The sequence below is a fragment of the Pongo abelii genome, chromosome 13 (assembly GCF_028885655.2).
Source record: "Pongo abelii isolate AG06213 chromosome 13, NHGRI_mPonAbe1-v2.0_pri, whole genome shotgun sequence".
Taxonomy (NCBI): Eukaryota; Metazoa; Chordata; class Mammalia; order Primates; family Hominidae; genus Pongo; species Pongo abelii.
This window is the reverse complement of record NC_071998.2, coordinates 37,121,779-37,139,375: the sequence shown is the minus strand read 5'-3', so window position 1 is coordinate 37,139,375 and position 17,597 is coordinate 37,121,779. Positions and strand designations below refer to the sequence as shown.

At 39.1% G+C, this 17,597-nt stretch overlaps 1 protein-coding gene across 3 annotated transcripts in view; it reads right to left on the bottom strand.

Moving 5' to 3' along the window:
• Window positions 1-13,340, bottom strand: part of HACD4 (3-hydroxyacyl-CoA dehydratase 4) — a 28,030-nt gene extending 14,690 nt beyond the window's left edge. For 2 of the 3 annotated variants that reach the window (XR_008509613.2, XM_054519810.2), the window contains exons 1-3: window positions 13,225-13,340; window positions 10,965-11,068; window positions 8,289-8,416 (exon numbers count right to left, since the gene is read on the bottom strand). Coding sequence is in view for 2 of the 3 variants with exons in the window: in XM_054519810.2 (XP_054375785.1) it covers window positions 8,289-8,416; window positions 10,965-11,068; window positions 13,225-13,262 (270 nt within the window). In the remaining variant the exon portion in view is untranslated. Of the gene's footprint in view, window positions 1-8,288; window positions 8,417-10,964; window positions 11,069-13,078; window positions 13,170-13,224 lie in introns of those variants that run through there. The other variant, XM_063714189.1, reaches the window with a different exon arrangement.
• Between the last annotated feature and the right edge of the window lie 4,257 nt (window positions 13,341-17,597).

Here is a 17,597-nt window from a genome sequence, read left to right as displayed (position 1 = left end):
GACATGCATTTTACCAACTGAAAGTGACTTACCTACAAGTCTGGAATCAATATCTAGACAATACGACTTCAAATTCCTGAAATATTAAGACTCTTTCACCATTGTTACTTGATATGAGTTACTCCATCACCTAGTATCCAGATTATAGCCTATTCTTTAAAAAAGCTTCTCCTTAAAAATTAAGCCTTAAAACAGAAGCCTCCTTGATTTTCTTAACACCAAAACAATTTTGAAGAAAAGGCTTTTAATATTTATCAGTCTTCTTTAATATGACCATTTGACCAGTTATTTAGAGCTTGACACTTGGAAGAATTTAGCCCTTTGTCATTTTTAACAAATCCTGTGAAAATATGACAAATTACTAGAGAATGGTCTTATTTAGTACAACTCAAACAGGTAGAGTAAAAGGTATAGTAAATATCCTACAACTTGGGTTAAATTAAACATAGTGATAATGTCATCTACTCAAAAGTGTGATAACTATATAATAAAAATGCTGGGCATTTTTATGTTCTATTTGGGAATCCTAAACTCCAGGTTGAGCAAAAATTGAAACTAAGTTGTTACTTTACAAATGGCAGGTAGCACTTGATTTATAAGCTATGGGAGGGTAAAAATGATACTTTAACTACAGGGAAAATTTCTAGAATCTTAAAATTAGTTTTAGTCTAAAAGACTACTATTTTACTAAAATGGAAATCTAAACTCTCAATCCTCTGAACTTTTCTGAGAACTTCAGAAATCTATCTTTATATATTCAAAAACTACCAATTACATGCTTCTATAAGAAAAATGCATTTAAATAATTATATTTGTTTCTTTATTTATTCATCATTCAATAGATAATTATTGAGTGCACTGTTCTGGGTCCCAGGGGATATAGCTGTGAACAAGACCAAGCCCCTGCCTTCATGATATTTATATTATACTTGGTGGAACACTAAACAAATGTAGCATAATAGTTGAGAGCTCAAGAGCCAAAGAGCTTAAATGTCTGCTACAATATACAAAACCTATGTGACCTTGCATAATTTACTTCTGTGTTAAGTAATTATACCAGAGATAATAATTAGCATCTATTGTTACACAGTAATTATTATATACAGGAAAAGGTTGTTGTAAAGATTAAATAAGTTAATACATGTAAAGAACTAAGAAAAGTGTTTGACACACATAAACGCCCAAATAAATGTAAGCTATGATTAGGAAAATAAATATTTAAATATACTTTAATGTAGTGATTTACAGTGTATTTACAGGAAAACATTTTTCTATGTAGATAATGACTATCTGTGAATTAAAAAAATTCAATCTCAGCATCTGTAAAATTACACTAGAAAGATAGCTTTATACTTATCACACATGGATCAAATGTGAAAAACAGGAAGATTCTAAAATCTTACCTACAGAGTGAACTGGACATGTAATTCACCCTCAGGAGGCTTCAAAATTTTGAGAATGTTACAACTCAACACTATCTTTGGTAGTTTCTTCTCTAACAATATAAGCCTATTCCAAGCTCAAAAATGTGATTTTAATAAAGTCAGATTATTTAGTCTAGCAATGCAAATAAGCACCTGCTTCATAGCTAAAAATAAATTAGGGTAAAATCTGGCTTTTTGCCTAAAAGGCAAAAAGGAATTCCTTTGGGAATTCCTTCATATTTGTTCTCTTAAGAGTATGTGACCGTGAAATCTTTAGAGGGATTTTTGACAAACAGATCCCTGCTTGCCCTCATCAGAAATAGAAGTGTTACTGGCAAATACAGAAACAGTTTATGTGATTTGGGTTCATAAATGGAATCTCTGTAAGCACAATAATTTAGGAGTATTAGTTTTTAGTGTTTTGGTTGAGAAATTTTAAAAATTGAGTAAAAATGTAAAATTAATAGTGCAGGAGTGTTTGTTATGACACAGAGGGAAGGATGTGTAATTGAATCATTTTAATTCAATTACAAATGAAATATTGGCATTTAAAGCATTTCTCAAAAAGTGATGGAGTAATCGGGTTTCCTATAGGGGATATCAGTCTAATGTTATGACACAAAGGTTAGTGTTGGCTATTTTCCCCTCTTCTTGAGTTGAAACATCCTAAAGCAGTATGAATAAAAATCTCCCTCTCAGGCTTCTGTACAAGCAAACTGAACAAAGCCCCTCAAAATCAACATTTCAGGGTTGACAGTGTTTCTGTACTATAAAAGTCAAGTTGTTTTGATTAAATTTACGGAAATCAACTAGTTTTCCAATTCAACATTTTTTTCTAAGCTAATAAAGTATGCAAGCTCATTTCGGAGGAGGGGATTGGAGAAGAGAGATACCTAGTTTTGATTTATATTATCATTTCTTTTATGCTTCTTTTGGACCATTTTAACTTTGCATTTTAAAAAGTAAAAGTATCAAAGTTTACTATATTTTCTTATATGATTTTTATTGTCGTGTAATTATTTCAAAAATTGGAAGTCTATAAATAGCTACGCTGTGGTTTTGCCCTTTTCCTCTAAGTGTATAAAAAGTAAAATATGTCAGTTAAATGATTATTTCTTTTAGTCAATGGGTTTTTTCCTTTCCTTTCATATGTAATTTTAGAAATTCATAATGGTTTCTCCCTAGGTGTCAAAATAAAGATGTGTGTGTAAAACATTTAAAAATGCACAGGGCAAACCGAATCCAGCAGCACATCAAAAAGCTTATCCCCCATGATCAAGTTGGCTTCATCCCTGGGATGCAAGGCTGGTTCAACATACACAAATGAATAAACGTAATCCATCATATAAAGAGAACCAAAGACAAAAACCACATGATTATCTCAATAGACGCAGAAAAGGCCTTTGACAAAATTCAACAGCCCTTCATGCTAAAAATTCTCAATAAATTAGGTATCGATGGGACGTATCTCAAAATAATAAGAGCTATCTATGACAAGCCCACAGCCAATTATCATACTGAATGGGCAGAAACTGGAAGCATTCCCTATGAAAACTGGCACAAGACAGGGATGCCGTCTCTCACCACTCCTATTCGACATAGTGGTGGAAGTTCTGGCCAGGGCAATCAGGAAGGAGAAAGAAATAAAGGGTATTCAATTAGGAAAAGAGGAAGTCAAATTGTCCCTGTTTGCAGATGACATGATTGTATATCTAGAAAATCCCATTGTCTCAGCCCAAAATCTCCTTAAGCTGATAAGCAACTTCAGCAAAGTCTCAGGATACAAAATCAATGTACAAAAATCACAAGCATTCTTATACACCAATAACAGACAAACAGAGAGCCAAATCGTGAGTGAACTCCCATTCACAATTGCTTCAAAGAGAATAAAATACCTAGGAATCCAACTTACAAGGGATGTGAAGGACCTCTTCAAGGAGAACTACAAACCACTGCTCAACGAAATAAAAGAGGACACAAACAAATGGAAGAACATTCCATGCTCATGGATAGGAAGAATCAATATCATGAAAATGGCCATACTGCCCAAGGTAATTTATAGATTCAATGCCATCCCCATCAAGCTACCAATGACTTTCTTCACAGAATTGGAAAAAACTACTTTAAAGTTCATATGGAACCAAAAAAAGAGCTCGCATTGCCAAGACAATCCTAAGCCAAAAGAACAAAGCTGGAGGCATCATGCTACCTGACTTCAAACTATACTACAAGGCTACAGTAACCAAAACAGCATGGTACTGGTACCAAAACAGAGATATAGACCAATGGAACAGAACAGAGCCCTCAGAAGTAATACCACACATCTACAACCATCTGATCTTTGACAAACCTGACAAAAACAAGAAATGGGGAAAGGATTCCCTATTTAATAAATGGTGCTGGGAAAACTGGCTAGCCATAAGTAGCTGAAACTGGATCCCTTCCTTACACTTTATACAAAAATTAATTCACGATGTATTAAAGACTGAAACGTATGACCTAAAACCATAAAAACCCTAGAAGAAAACCTAGGCAATACCATTCAGGACATAGGCATGGGCAAGGACTTCATGACTAAAACGCCAAAAGCAATGGCAACAAAAGCCAAAATAGACAAATGGGATCTAATTAAACTAAAGAGCTTCTGCACAGCAAAAGAAACTACCGTCAGAGTGAACAGGCAACCTACAGAATGGGAGAAAATTTTTACTATCTACCCATCTGACAAAGGGCTAATACCCAGAATCTACAAAGAACAAATTTACAGGAAAAAAAAATCAAACAACCCCATCAAAAAGTAGGTGAAGGATATGAGTGGATACTTCTCAAAAGAACACATTTATGCAGCCAACAGACACATGAAAAAATGCTCATCATCACTGGCCATCAGAGAAATGCAAATCAAAACCACAATGAGATACCATCTCACACCAGTTAGAATAGTGATCATTAAAAAGTCAGGAAATGACAGGTGCTAGAGAGGATGTGGAGAAATAGGAACACTTTTACACTGTTGGTGGGACTGTAAACTAGTTCAACCATTGTGGAAGACAGTGTGGCGATTCCTCAAGGATCTAGAAATAGAAATACCACTTGACCCAGCCATCCCATTACTGGGTATATACCCAAAGGATTATAAATCATGCTACTATAAAGACACATGCACATGTATGTTTATTGCGGCACTATTCACAATAGCAAAGACTTGGAACCAACCCAAATGCCCATCAGTGATAGACTGGATTAAGAAAATGTGGCACATATACACCATGGAATACTATGCAGCCATAAAAAATGATGAGTTCATGTCCTTTGCGGGAACATGGATGAAGCTGGAAACCATCATTCTGAGCAAACTATTGCAAGGACAGAAAACCAAACACCACATGTTCTGAACACCTAGGTGGGAACTGAACAATGAGAACACTTGAACACAGGATGGGGAACATCACACACCAGGGCCAGTTGTGGGGTCGGGGGAGGGGGGAGGAATAGCATTAGGAGATATACCTAATATAAATGATGAGTTAATGGGTGCAGCAAACCAACATGGCACATGTATACACATGTAACAAACCTGCACACTGTGCACATGTACCCTAGAACTTAAAGTATAATTTAAAAAATTAAAAATAAATGCACAAGAAACAAAAGCACAAGAAACAGAAACGCAGAACAAAAACAAACCTATCCCCTGTGGACACACCACCACTACTTAATATGTGTAATGCCAGTTGCTCAACTAGCTAATCAGTTCCTACTATTGGTTGGAATTAGTTCTCTAGATATTGTGGAGGACCAGCTCCCCCCAGGAAGAATTCAGCTGTCACTTAACAATCTTTTTTTTTTTTTTTTTTTTTTTTTTGAGACAGAGTCTTGCTCCGTCACACAGGCTGAAGTGCAGTGGCACGATCTTGGCTCGCTGTAACCTCTGCCTCCAGGGTTCAAGTGATTCTCCTGCCTCAGCCTCCCGAGTAGCTGGGATCACAGGCGTGCGCCACCACGTCTAGCTAATTTTTTTGTATTTTTAGTAGAGACAGGGTTTCACCATGTTGGCCAGGATGGTCTCGATCTCTTGACCTCGTGATCCGACCGCCTTGGCCTCCCAAAGTGCTGGGATTACAGGCGTGAGCCACTGCGCCTGGCCCACTTAACAATCTCTTGAAAGTATTATCAAAATCACATCACAACTGTATTGACATGGTTTTTTAGCTTACTTAAAAGCAGCCACTCTCTTAACTACAGTTTCTTCATTTAAAAATGGGGAAACAGGAAAACCAAGAATGATTACACAATCTGAGAGTTTTGTTTCATTATTTTAAAGCAGGGGCCTCAGTGCCATCCCATAATGAGGTAATTCTAATTGTCTAAATAACTCTAATATAGGAAGGAGGGAGAAAATGAAACTTTGGGCACAACGGCATGTTTCTGAACCTTTATCCAACACCATTTCCACTGTGGGAACCACAAAAAGGATGATAAATTAATAAAAGAAATAGGGGCCAAATAAAATCTCAAAAGAGATAAAAAGAGGAAGCCAAACAATCACAACAAAAATTGATAATACTCAGCTCAGGATGAGAATAATTTTCTTCCCTAACACAGTGATCTCTGACTTATCTCTCCCAGTAACTGAAGACTTAAAAATCATTTGTACTCCGCTAACATCAGATTTTGCAAACTCGCCTTTGAATAAAAGGTGTCAATGTATATTTGCCACTATGTTTAAATTGCCAAACCAAGATTTGGTTCTTTGATTACAGTTATATTTCTGTAAGCCATTAAAGTTTTAATTAGCAGTGGTTAAACTCAGGTGTATATTCTGAAATTCCTGGAACTCCAAGAAATCAGGTTTCTAAGTTATATAATGATTTCTATTACTAAACAAGCCTAATTTTGTAAAGCACATATGTGCACATTGTCTAGGCACATTCAAGGTGCTCAGTGAGTTTTCTTCCTTACAAAATTATCTATTCCCTCTAGGTACATTCTTTACACTGGCAATAATTAAATAACACTACTCTTAATTTTGAAAATGTTTACCATGAAACTAATAGCAGCCACTTAGCCTAAAAAAGTAAAAAGTCCTTTAAAAAATACCAATAGAAAACGTAACTGAGATTTTAGATGAATTTAGTCATAGTCCAAGCAAAATCATTCCAGGTAATAGAACACAACTTTTATTTAACGTTAGTTGTTAATTCTATTTTCCAAGATTAGCATTATGGGATGCTGGTACTATATGGATTTTGGTTGTTTCAAAGTACACCACATTGTAAATAAGTAATAAACACCAATAAATCTTGCTCCCAGGTACTATGGTGCTGTTGGGACAGATCTGTATCCCCATTTATTTTGTAAGGAACTATATTAAAGGGAATTCCATCTAGGTCTTAGCTAGTTAACTGACTACTACGTTATTAGTTTATACACCATTACCCTAACTTTTATTTTACATTTGATATTTCAACATTTTAAATGTCTTTATCCTAATGGATACTATTTCCCTACTGTTACTTAATAAGCAAAATTTAAAATATTCCATAAACTTGTAATGCTCAGTTCTTAAAAGGCTCCTTGGGATTATACTATATATATCTTTTAAGCTTTCATGATATTTTAGACAAATTTTAATATAAGGATCTATGCCACTCTTTCATTTAACAAAAATTTAAAGTGTACATTTACATTCTAAGCACTTTGCTAGGTGCTGGCAACAACATAAAATTCTGACATTTTCATTATTTTTACAATGTGAAATTGTCAAAATTATCAATTTTTCAAATTTATTTTGAGGATACCTAAAATTATACTCATGTGGATACCTATTTCTGTAGACTTTAAACGTGTGTTCTTATAGTTGCCTAATCTTTACTGTCCCATAAGAAAGGGACAACTATATGAACTATATAAAGTCTACAGAAAATCTTTATTTTTATTTTTTTGCCTTTATCCAGCAATGATTTTCTACATGGAGTCACTACTAGTAAATTTCCCATCTTCCTTCAACCTGTCTTTACAAAGAACATGGTAATCTAGGGCTAGAGGCATGGAAGAGGGAAAAAAGAATAGTTAAAAAAAATAGTAATAATAGCTACCGAGTATTGTATTCTTAACTAAGTGCCAGGAACTTATCCATTTTCTCAATTACTTCATAAGATACATGTTATTTTCATATCACATGAGAAAATGAAGTTCAGAATGATTAAATGGCTTGTTTAAATGTATACAACTAGTGCAAAGTAGAACTGGGATTTGAATCCAGGTCTGTGTGTTCCCCAAGTCTATGCTTAGATGCTGTACTAGATAAACACAAATGATCTCTTCTTTCCATTGATGTTTAGTAAAAAAGAGGGAATGAGCAAGAAATGGCCTAGGAGTACTCTATTTTCTGGATGTAGATGAAGGAAGCTTTTTGTTTTTTAATCATCTACTCTTTGCCAGGTATTATTTGTGGTGTCCTTTCCCTCAACAGCCCAATGGTTGTGGGTGGTATGATCCCATAGTGGTAAGCAGAAAAGCCAGGCTTCAAACTTAAGTCTCCAGTCCTATGCCTTATCATTGTCTTCTACTACCCCAGGCAGTGACATAGTGAGGGGAGCAAGTGGCTGCGAAATCTCCTTCCAGGATAGGACCAACGCAGTGCTGCAAGATCAGCAAGCATCACTGCCCTCAATGTTTCCAACTGGTTATTCTAATTGGGCAGTTTTACAATAAGGTTGTCCTTCCATGAAATTAATTCTCCTTATCAGTGACCTAAGACAAGGGTTGGCTTTCTAACTGCCATAAAGTCAAGAGAAGCTGTAAATAGAAAAAATGCAAATATGAAACAGATTCTATAATAATAATGTGATTCAAACCTACCTGCAAAAACCTTGGGAGAAGATGGTTTGACTCAATGCCAACATATATGTGCAGCAGTTCCAGGAGAGATACAGATTGGCAAAGTCGCATCACAAGTCCAATAGCATAAAAAGTGTCAACCATTGAATCTGTGTCCCGTGGGTTAAAAATGCAGATATAGTAAGAAAAAACTGGATTATAACCCAAATTTATGCAGCACTTTGAAATCAAATGGAGATTATTCACTTCCTTTTTCATTGTACATGTGAAAAATTCCTTAAGTAGGCTACTAAGTTATTAACAATACAATGCAAAGAAAAAACGCACTTCATACTGTAGTGTATTTTAATTGTTCCTGTTCCAAAAAGAAATCGAAACTTGAGAAAGATTTCATGGCCAAACATACATGTAGCGTTTATTCCCCACTTATAAGATTATAAAGCAATCCCCACATAAGAGTAACCTCCTAGAATCTAGACCACCTCAAATGTAAATAGAAGTGAGCTTGTTAAAGACACTATGTGCTCACAGCTTCTTTGACAAGAAAATGACAAAGATGAGAAAAAAATGATTTTGAAGAAACTTTATGGAAATGACACTAATAATGCCATGATATCAAATAACATATGTATCTAGGATTTTGTTTCTATACATATTTGGTTAGTGCTTTTCTGGATTTTGTTAAACACTGGAACTTGGGCCTCTGATCAGGACTTTTGGGGTTTGCATTGCAGAGGGTTCAAATGAAATACTGTGCACTTGCAGCTGAAATGGAAGGGAAACAAATGTTCCTCCACACAGAATAAATGTGTTGCTTTAAGTTTTAAAATGAAATCCTGCCATGTTTAGGAACTCGTAGGGAAGATTTTGCTCTCTTTACTGCCCAGTGATGTTTCACACAATAATAATTTATTGAGCAGTAAGGTTTTCTCTTCTCAGCAGCTCCACAAGATGGACACTATTATAATCATCCCCATTTCAGAGATGGTTCCTGAAGCACACAGTCCATGCTCTTATCCACTGCCCTGCACTTGCTGTACCAGAGCATTATGAATTACACAGCTCTGTGAAGGAAGAAGGCAGCAGGTCTAACATGTTCAGGGTTTCAGGTTTCTGTTGAGCTACTTACATAATTTATACATTGATTCAAAAATTGTACTGAAGCCACACTTAGTTGTTTTCAGTCTGTCTCCTGAATGAATCGGTTGTGTTTCTTTAATAATAAGTAGCTTCTACAATTGTAATGGCAGGATAATAACTGAGAAAGAAATGCGCCGAGCCAGGCACAGTGGCTCACGCCCGTAATCCCAGCACTTTGGGAGGCTGAGGTGGGCGGATCACCTTAGGTCAGGAGTTCAATACCAGCCTGGCCAATGTGGTGAAAACCCGTGTCTACTGAAAATACAAAAATTAGCCAGCCATGGTGGCAGGCACCTGTAATCCCAGCTACTCAGGGAGCTGAGGCAGGAGAATCACTTGAACCTGGCAGACAGAGGTTGCAGTGAGGTGACATCGTACCATTGCACTCCGGCCTGCGCGACAAGAGGGAAACTCCATCTCAAAAGAAAAAAAAAAGAAAAGAAAGAAAAGAAAAAGAAATACTCGCTAAGGCAACTTTTCTCACTGGAAAGGTGAGACAGCATAAGACAGTCCATGGCTTGTGTTGCCAATGACATGTAATATGCCTGCACTGCCTCAGCAAACCTCAAAGGGCTAGAAGTGATGGCTTTTTAATAAAAACATAAACCAAGTTTTCCCATCACCTGTGTTTTTCTGTGCTTGAAAACTCTCAACATTTGTAGTTGAAACTCAAGCTTTAGGTTATATCTTTGGAGGTCCTTAACAAAGGCGAGAATATATCTGTAGATTTTCAGTAAGAAAAAGCAACATAAAATAGCTTATGGGACCTTGCAAGTAGAATAACTTCCTTACGATACACACGTCTGAAATGATGAGCACAGCATGACTTTTCCCAGCTACATTCTAAACATTTGTTTTTAGCTGAAGCCAGCAGTTGCTTAGATTGTCAAGTCATTCAACAGTTGTAAACTGTGAGGACACTTACCCACGTGCGGATGGAACATGAAGAGAATGTTATTTTGATAGTCATTTAGTCACCCAACAGTGACTTTACTTTTCAGGAAACTAGAGGAAGTTTATGACTTAAACCATTAATGCTGACTCCTATATAAGTGGTTAGCCCTCTACAGAGTATGTCATTTACATATTACTTCTTAAAGGGACCAAATAGAGGCTTGGGGAATATAAAATTTGTATTTCACTTACTAGTAGCCTCCAGTTACTTCAAACCTGGGGAATAATACAAACACTGGAAGAATTTGATTCATTCCTGATTTCTCTGCATAAAATGTTATGCTAAGATTTCCTCAAAACACTAGAAATCTGCTAAGGTTTGGTACAGAATGGAAAAGGAACAATGAAATGATACCACCCCAGTGCCATCCATCTCTTTTTTCAGGCAAACTGCCTACTCAGGGGGAAGCCAAATCCCTTTCCCTTACTTATCCCACCTTCCCCCTTCCCCAAGAAGGTTTTGCAATAAACACGGTTGCTGAAAAATACAAATTTTAGAGAAGGATGTTAGAAGGTTGAGGTGTGTAGAAATTTAATATAAGCAGGGTGAGGTGAAAACAAGGATTAAAAAGTAAAAATAAAAAAACTGTTTTGGAGTTTTACCTTTTCCAAATGAAAAGAATCTGACTGTCATATTTGTAAATATCCAAGAGTGGCCACAGAACTGGATTAAGTAATAGATGAAAAGATATGCATTCTTCCTATACCTATAAATACAGGAAAATACCATTAAACACTTCTTTATAATCATCCTTTCATCACTGTACACATATCCTTTAATGTACTGGCCAACCTGAGAAAGCAAAAGAAAACTGTTCCATATCAGTCTTTTATCTGGTTACCCCCAAGTACATACCAGATTTTGAAGGGAGCCATAGCCTACACTACCTGCTAAAGTAAGTACAGATGCTTCTTCACTTATGATGAAGTTACGTCCTGGTACACCCCATCAGCTGAAAATATCATAAACTGAAAATATCATAAGTTGAAAATGCATGTAATACAACTGATCTACAGAACATCACAGCTTAGCCTAGTCTACCTTAAACTTGCTCAGAACACCTACATTAGCTTACAGTTGGGCGGAATCATCTGGCAACACAGTGCACTGTGGAGTACTGGTTGTTTACCTTCCTGATCATGCGGCCAACTGGGAGCTGTGGCCTGATGCTGCGGCCCAGCATCATGAAAGGGCATCATACCTGCACATCGCTAGCCTGGGGAAAGATTAAAATCCAAAATTTGAAGTACGGTTTCTAATGAATACATATCATTTTCACACCATCACAAAGTTTAAAAAATTGTGAGTCATGGACCATCTGTATAGTGAGTTTGCTTAAAACCAAATATAGTGCTTTTTCAAAATCTGCTTTCATCTTTGATAAAGTTCTAATCTTGCTGCTCACCAAGGAATAAAAGACACCACTGCGAAGGCGACTTTGAATATTCTTTAAAAAAACAAAACAGGCTGGGTGCGGTGGCTCACGCATGTAATCCCAGCACTTTGGGAGGCCAAGGCGGGTTGGATCACTTGAGGCCAGAAGTTCAAGACCAGCCTGGCCAACATGGCAACTTACAAAAAAATAAAAAATAAAAAAAGCCGGATGTGGTAGTGTATGCCTGTAATCCCAGCTACCTAGCTACTCGGGAGGCTGAGGCAGGACAATCACTTGAACCTGGGAGGCAGAGGCTGCAATGAACCGAGACAGTGCCACTGCACTCCAGCCTGGGCGACAGATCAAGACTCTGTTCTCAAAAATAAATAAAAAACAAAACAACAACAACAAAAAATCCATGTGTGCAGAGTGGTTGACATGTCACTATGTGTTCCAGTAGCTCAGCTTGCTAAGTGCGGAACTTGAGACACAGTGTTTTAGTTCTGAAGGGGGGTAGGGATGGGAGCAATCCAAATGTTGGGTAATTCAGTAATTGGACACACCTGACTTTTGAACACATTATGTGATTGAGGTTAGTATTAACATCTTGCCACTGCCTATTAACATTTTGCAAGGGTAGATAGTTTCCTTCATCAGATACACATCGAAAGCAGTTTAGTTGCTCATACCAGAAAAGGGAAGTCAAGCTGGGTTTAACAATGTGTTGTGAGTTGCTGGGCAGATGACTAAGAAGATTGACAGATACATGGTTTGAGGGAGTTAGGAAAAGCACTTGTTTGAAATGTTCCCTGGGAGTTCAGAAGAGTGATGGGAGTGGCCCTGCCAGTGTGGTCAAGATTTACTCCTCCTTGAAGATGTGAAACCTCCTAGAAACAAGGAAAATAAGCTGGGAGGCAGAATGATTTTATTTGGGGACACCCCCCCCTACACACACACACATAAAGGCAGGAACTGCTAAAGGGTTTGGGAAGAGGAAATCCTCCTTCAGCTTGTATCAGAATTACCTGGCTTGTGGGTTAAACATATGCACCCCCAGGCCCTACCGCTATATGACTGAATCTGTTCCCCCCCCGGAACTAGGCCCTGAAATCTATATGTGTGATAGGTGTTTCCACGGCTGTTAGATCTAAAAATCACCCCGCAACTCTGCGTCTGAGAAAGTCAAGAGAAGGCTCCTGGTGGGGGAGGGAAGTACTAGCAAAGGGCTCACAAGGGCAGGGGTAGCCATGCAGCTGTCCTTCCCATTTCTTCAACTGTAAAATGGAGAAAATAACAGAGCCTGCTTCCTAGGGTGGTCAAGAGGGGTAAGTTAGCAAATACCTGCATGAGCTCCAAGGGGTGCCTGGGCATGGTAGCGCTGCGCCTTGCTGACCGGTGCCGCCCGCCCGCCCGCCGCAGAGGGGAGCTCCCGCCCCCAAGCCCTCCACCCGCGCCCCCTCCCCTCGGGATTCGGCCGAGCGCCCTACCTGGGCTGCAGCCAGGCGGGCAGCGCCAAGGGCCCCATGGGCCGCCGCCGCCAGGGCTTCCAGCGCCGTCCGGGAAGGAGTACCGGGGAGGAGGCAGGGGCGGCCCCGCGGCTGGGCGCGGAAGGGCGGGGCCTCTCCACACTTGGCAGTTTACAAAAAGAAAAAGCCCGAGGTCGTGCGTTGGGGAAGAGATGAAAACGAAGTTCCTGAAGTTTCTGCAGCACTGCTAGAGCGCGTCAGGGCGCAAGGCTGGGAGGCGGCTCGCGTTCCCGGTGGGCTTACCAAACTCTGGTTACAGCTTCCTAATCTTTGTGTTGAGACCCCCTTGCAAGCCTTCTGGAAATTAGTGCATCTGGGCGATTTCTGGGGCCTCCGAACTCGCTGAAGCCCATCCCCAAACCTCCCGAGATAAGTGGATTCCAGGGTGGGCTCCGCTCAACGCCCACCGGTGAGCCAGGTTCAGACACGAAGCTTGTGCCGGGCGCAGTGGCTAATGCTTATAATCCCAGCACTTTAAGAGGCCGAGGCGGGAGGATCTTTTGAGCCTAGGAGTTCGAGACCAGCCTGGGCAACATAGCGAAAACGCGTCTCTACTAAATATACAAAAATTAGTCGGGCATGGTGACGCGGGCCTGTTGTCCCAGCTACTCCGGAGGCTGAGGTGGGAGGATCGCTTGAGCCTGGGAGGTCGAGGCTGCAATGAGCCGAGATCACGCGACTACACTCCAGCCTGGGTAACAGAGCGAGATCCTGTCTCAAAAAATAAATAAAAATAAAACGAAGTTTGTAGCACACCTCCCCACACTTTTGCAGCTAGGGGCCTGATTCCTCTTCTATCAGGCCTCCCTGCTCCCTAATCTCCCTTGGGTCCTCACTGGTGCCTGCAAATCTTTATTCACGTTGTGTTAATTTCTCTAGCCTATGCCCAGCACTGCTAAAACCTCTTCGTGATCTCTCAGGCTTATGACATCACTGTCTCCGTACACAGATGACCCACCCTCCTGCTTTGCTAATAAGATCCAGCCCATCTTCAAGCTCCTCTGCCCAGAAAGGGAAACGTTAAAACAAAAACAGAGAAACATCTAAGAAGGCACTTGCAAGTAAGTGGGACAATGGCACCTGGTTTTGGAGTTGGAAGTTAGCTCCCCCATTTTTACCAAAAGGGAAGTTGAGGCATTAAAAAAATGTTAAGTCACTTGCCACAGGTCACACAATTGATAAAATGGCAGTATCGGAACTTCAAGGTTGGTGGGGTTTCTTGTTTGTTTCCCATTAGGCTGTGGCTTCCTTTTTTCATAGTCCATTCCGTTCACTATGCCTACCTCTCACCTCTACATTTCTCTGCACCTTCTCTCATACCCTGCCCTCAGTCAGTGGTTAACCCCACCTTTGTGTTTACCAGTCCTTTCTCAGACTCACTGCATCAGTAGTTAACCATCGCCTCTTCTTGCATCGTCATCCCCTCCTTTCCATTGGCTTTCACTGCACTTTAGGGACATGGACAACTCTCTCTTACCATATAATTAAACATTGTATTCTTTCTGCTTCTCTCTCAATGGAATCTTCTAATAACTCCCTGCCTGCCTTCTCTGATCAGGTGCTTCTTTCATTTCCTACCATCTTCCTGTTCCATAATACCTTACAGTTTGACTCTCCTGACACTGCTCCGTCCGCGAGCATGTTAATTTTTCCCCGAATCCCTATCCTGTATCACCTTGTGGGATGATGTCCCACAGTCCTTGCTTTTAGAGAACATTTGATCTAAAGGGTAAACTGGTGGCTAACCCATTATCAATGCTATCTCTGATCAGGTTAAGCAGCAAGAGAGAAAGTAAAGTCCCAGATGGCCTGGAGTGGGGCAGGAGGGAGAAGGTGGAAAGCCTGCCCAGAAGAATTGATCCTTTGTCACCAAACACAGGCCCTGCATCCACATCCTCATTGACAGGTCTGCTGCATTTTACCAATTCTGCCTGTCTTCCATTTACCCCTGAAGTTCTACATATTCTACGTCTCTTGCCTTATGTCCTTTCTGTCTCTCTGGATGGGTCTTCTTCTCCTGCTGTATTTCCTCAAAAGTCTGCCCTTAGTCACCATCCATTTGTCACCATGTTATCCCTCAGCATAGACAACCGCACATGGCTTTATCTCCATGTGGACAACTTTTGACTATTATTTTCAGCCCTTTCTTCTTTTATGAATACTATCTCTGGCCTTTGAACAGCTTTTGGATATTTCCTCATGAAAGTCCTATTGTTTGGACTATCTTTTGAATTGGAACGTCTTCCAATTCAACCTATTTAAAATAAGCATACTATCTCTCTTCCTAAATCATTATTTCCCACAGAAAGACCACCATTTTTCTAGCCACTTGGTTTTAAAATTGGGGAGTCATCATTAAGCACCCCATCCAATCAAATTCGATTGATCCCATCCTTTCCAGATCTCCTACTGATCAGTAGTGTTCTTTGTCCATTCCTTATTTTCCAGTACCTGGGTGAGGAGTAATTGGCCTCCCTCACATCCATTCTTTACATCATAACTCAGTTGACTTTCTGGAGCGTCTTGGGTTATATCTTTCTGCTGCACAAAAAGAGGCCCTTTTTAGTTGCCAAATAAAGAACAAGCCAATCAATCGAAAGGTAAAAAATCCTTTCAAATCAAGCAGTTAGCTGATTCTTTGTTATTTCCCAAGGAAAGAGTACAAAAAGAGCTTAGGAGAGAACATTTTGTATGAAAAGTGAAATTCTCCCTTTCCCCTGGTTAGTTCCCAGTCCTGCCCACGTCCTGCCAGCATTACCAAGATGGCCTCCCCCAGCTTCCCTGCCTCCAATCTCTTTCCTGCTTCTACCCAGACTGCCATAGATTATTTAAGGATAGCAAAAATATTTCTTAAAACACCGTTCTGATGTAGCCATTCTCCTGGTCTAAATCTTTTGCTGACTCCCTGTTGCCTGCTACAGTATATCTCTTCTTGCCCCTAAACCTGTCACATGCTGACATCTCCTACCATCCTATCCCCTTACCAAAAATCACAGCAACTTGCTGTTCCATGACCACACCAGGCATTCTCTGGCCAATGTGACTCTGTGAAAAATTTCCCCTCTACTTTTTCTATTCTACCTCCTCCCCTTATCACAGCCCAGTACTTACCTGTCAAAATTCTATTCATTCTGTAAAAGCCTTCCCAGAGATCCCCTCTGGGAGCCACATAGGCTAATGTATGTCTATGATGGTATTTATCTTAGGGTATTGTTGTTGTCAAGGTACTTGACTATTCAACTAGATTATAGATTCTCAGAGGCTTCTCTCTCACTAACAGTGAGAATTTGACAACTTTTAACCTTTAAAAATGAAGTTTCTTTTGCCAAAAGCACACGGTTATTAGAAAGATCAACTAAGAAAATTTATAGATGAAAATGGATAAAAGCCCCTAGTACAGTGCTTGGCATAGTAAGTATCCATAAATATGTTGGATGAATGAATTAAATCTAGTATGAGTTTTCTGTTCCCAAAATTTTAACCCAAAACAAAACATTCAGTGATAGTTACATTACTGAAGTATGTATATTCAACTTTCAGTTATCCGCTGGTACAGAAGAAGTCAGAGTCCAAGATAATAACTGAGTTAATATATTCTAATCTTTAGAAGAAATTTCAAAATTATTTGAACATGTCAATTTTGTTTTCCTTGGGCAAATGCTTCAATTTGTTTTCATCCCAAAGAGCACCATCTGGGAGGCTAAAACCTTGAAATATATTTCATGGCAGTAACAAACTGGCTACAAAATAAATTCTTTTTGATTTTCAGCACCTTGAGTTTTCAGAGGTCACTCCTCTCCCTCAAAGAAAACACAGAATAAAACTCTTTGTGACCTTGGGTTAGGCAGCGATTTCTTAGGTATTTCATAGATACTTCTTAGAAGCCTTCTTAGATAGCTAAGCAAGCATTTCTTAGCTACTTCTGGCCTTCAAAAGACACTTTCAAGTGAGTGAAAAGAAGCTATATAGTAGAAGAAAATATTTAAAAATCGCATAACTAATAAAGAACTTGTTTGCAAATATATACATAACTCTCAAAACTCAATAATTGGAAGACAATAAACCCCCCCAAAAATAGGCGAAAGATTTGAAAACACATGTAACCAAATAAGAGACAAAGAAAGACATAAAAGTATGGTCAAAATAATTAGTAATTATGGAAATGCAAATAAAACCACAACGAGATATCGCTACATACTGATAAAGATGGCTAAAATGAAAAAGATTTAACCACCACAAGTGTTAGTGAAGGCATGCCACAATGGGGATTCTCATGCACAGCTTTATTTTTAATAGCCACAAACTGAAAACAACCCAAATTTCCATAAACAGAT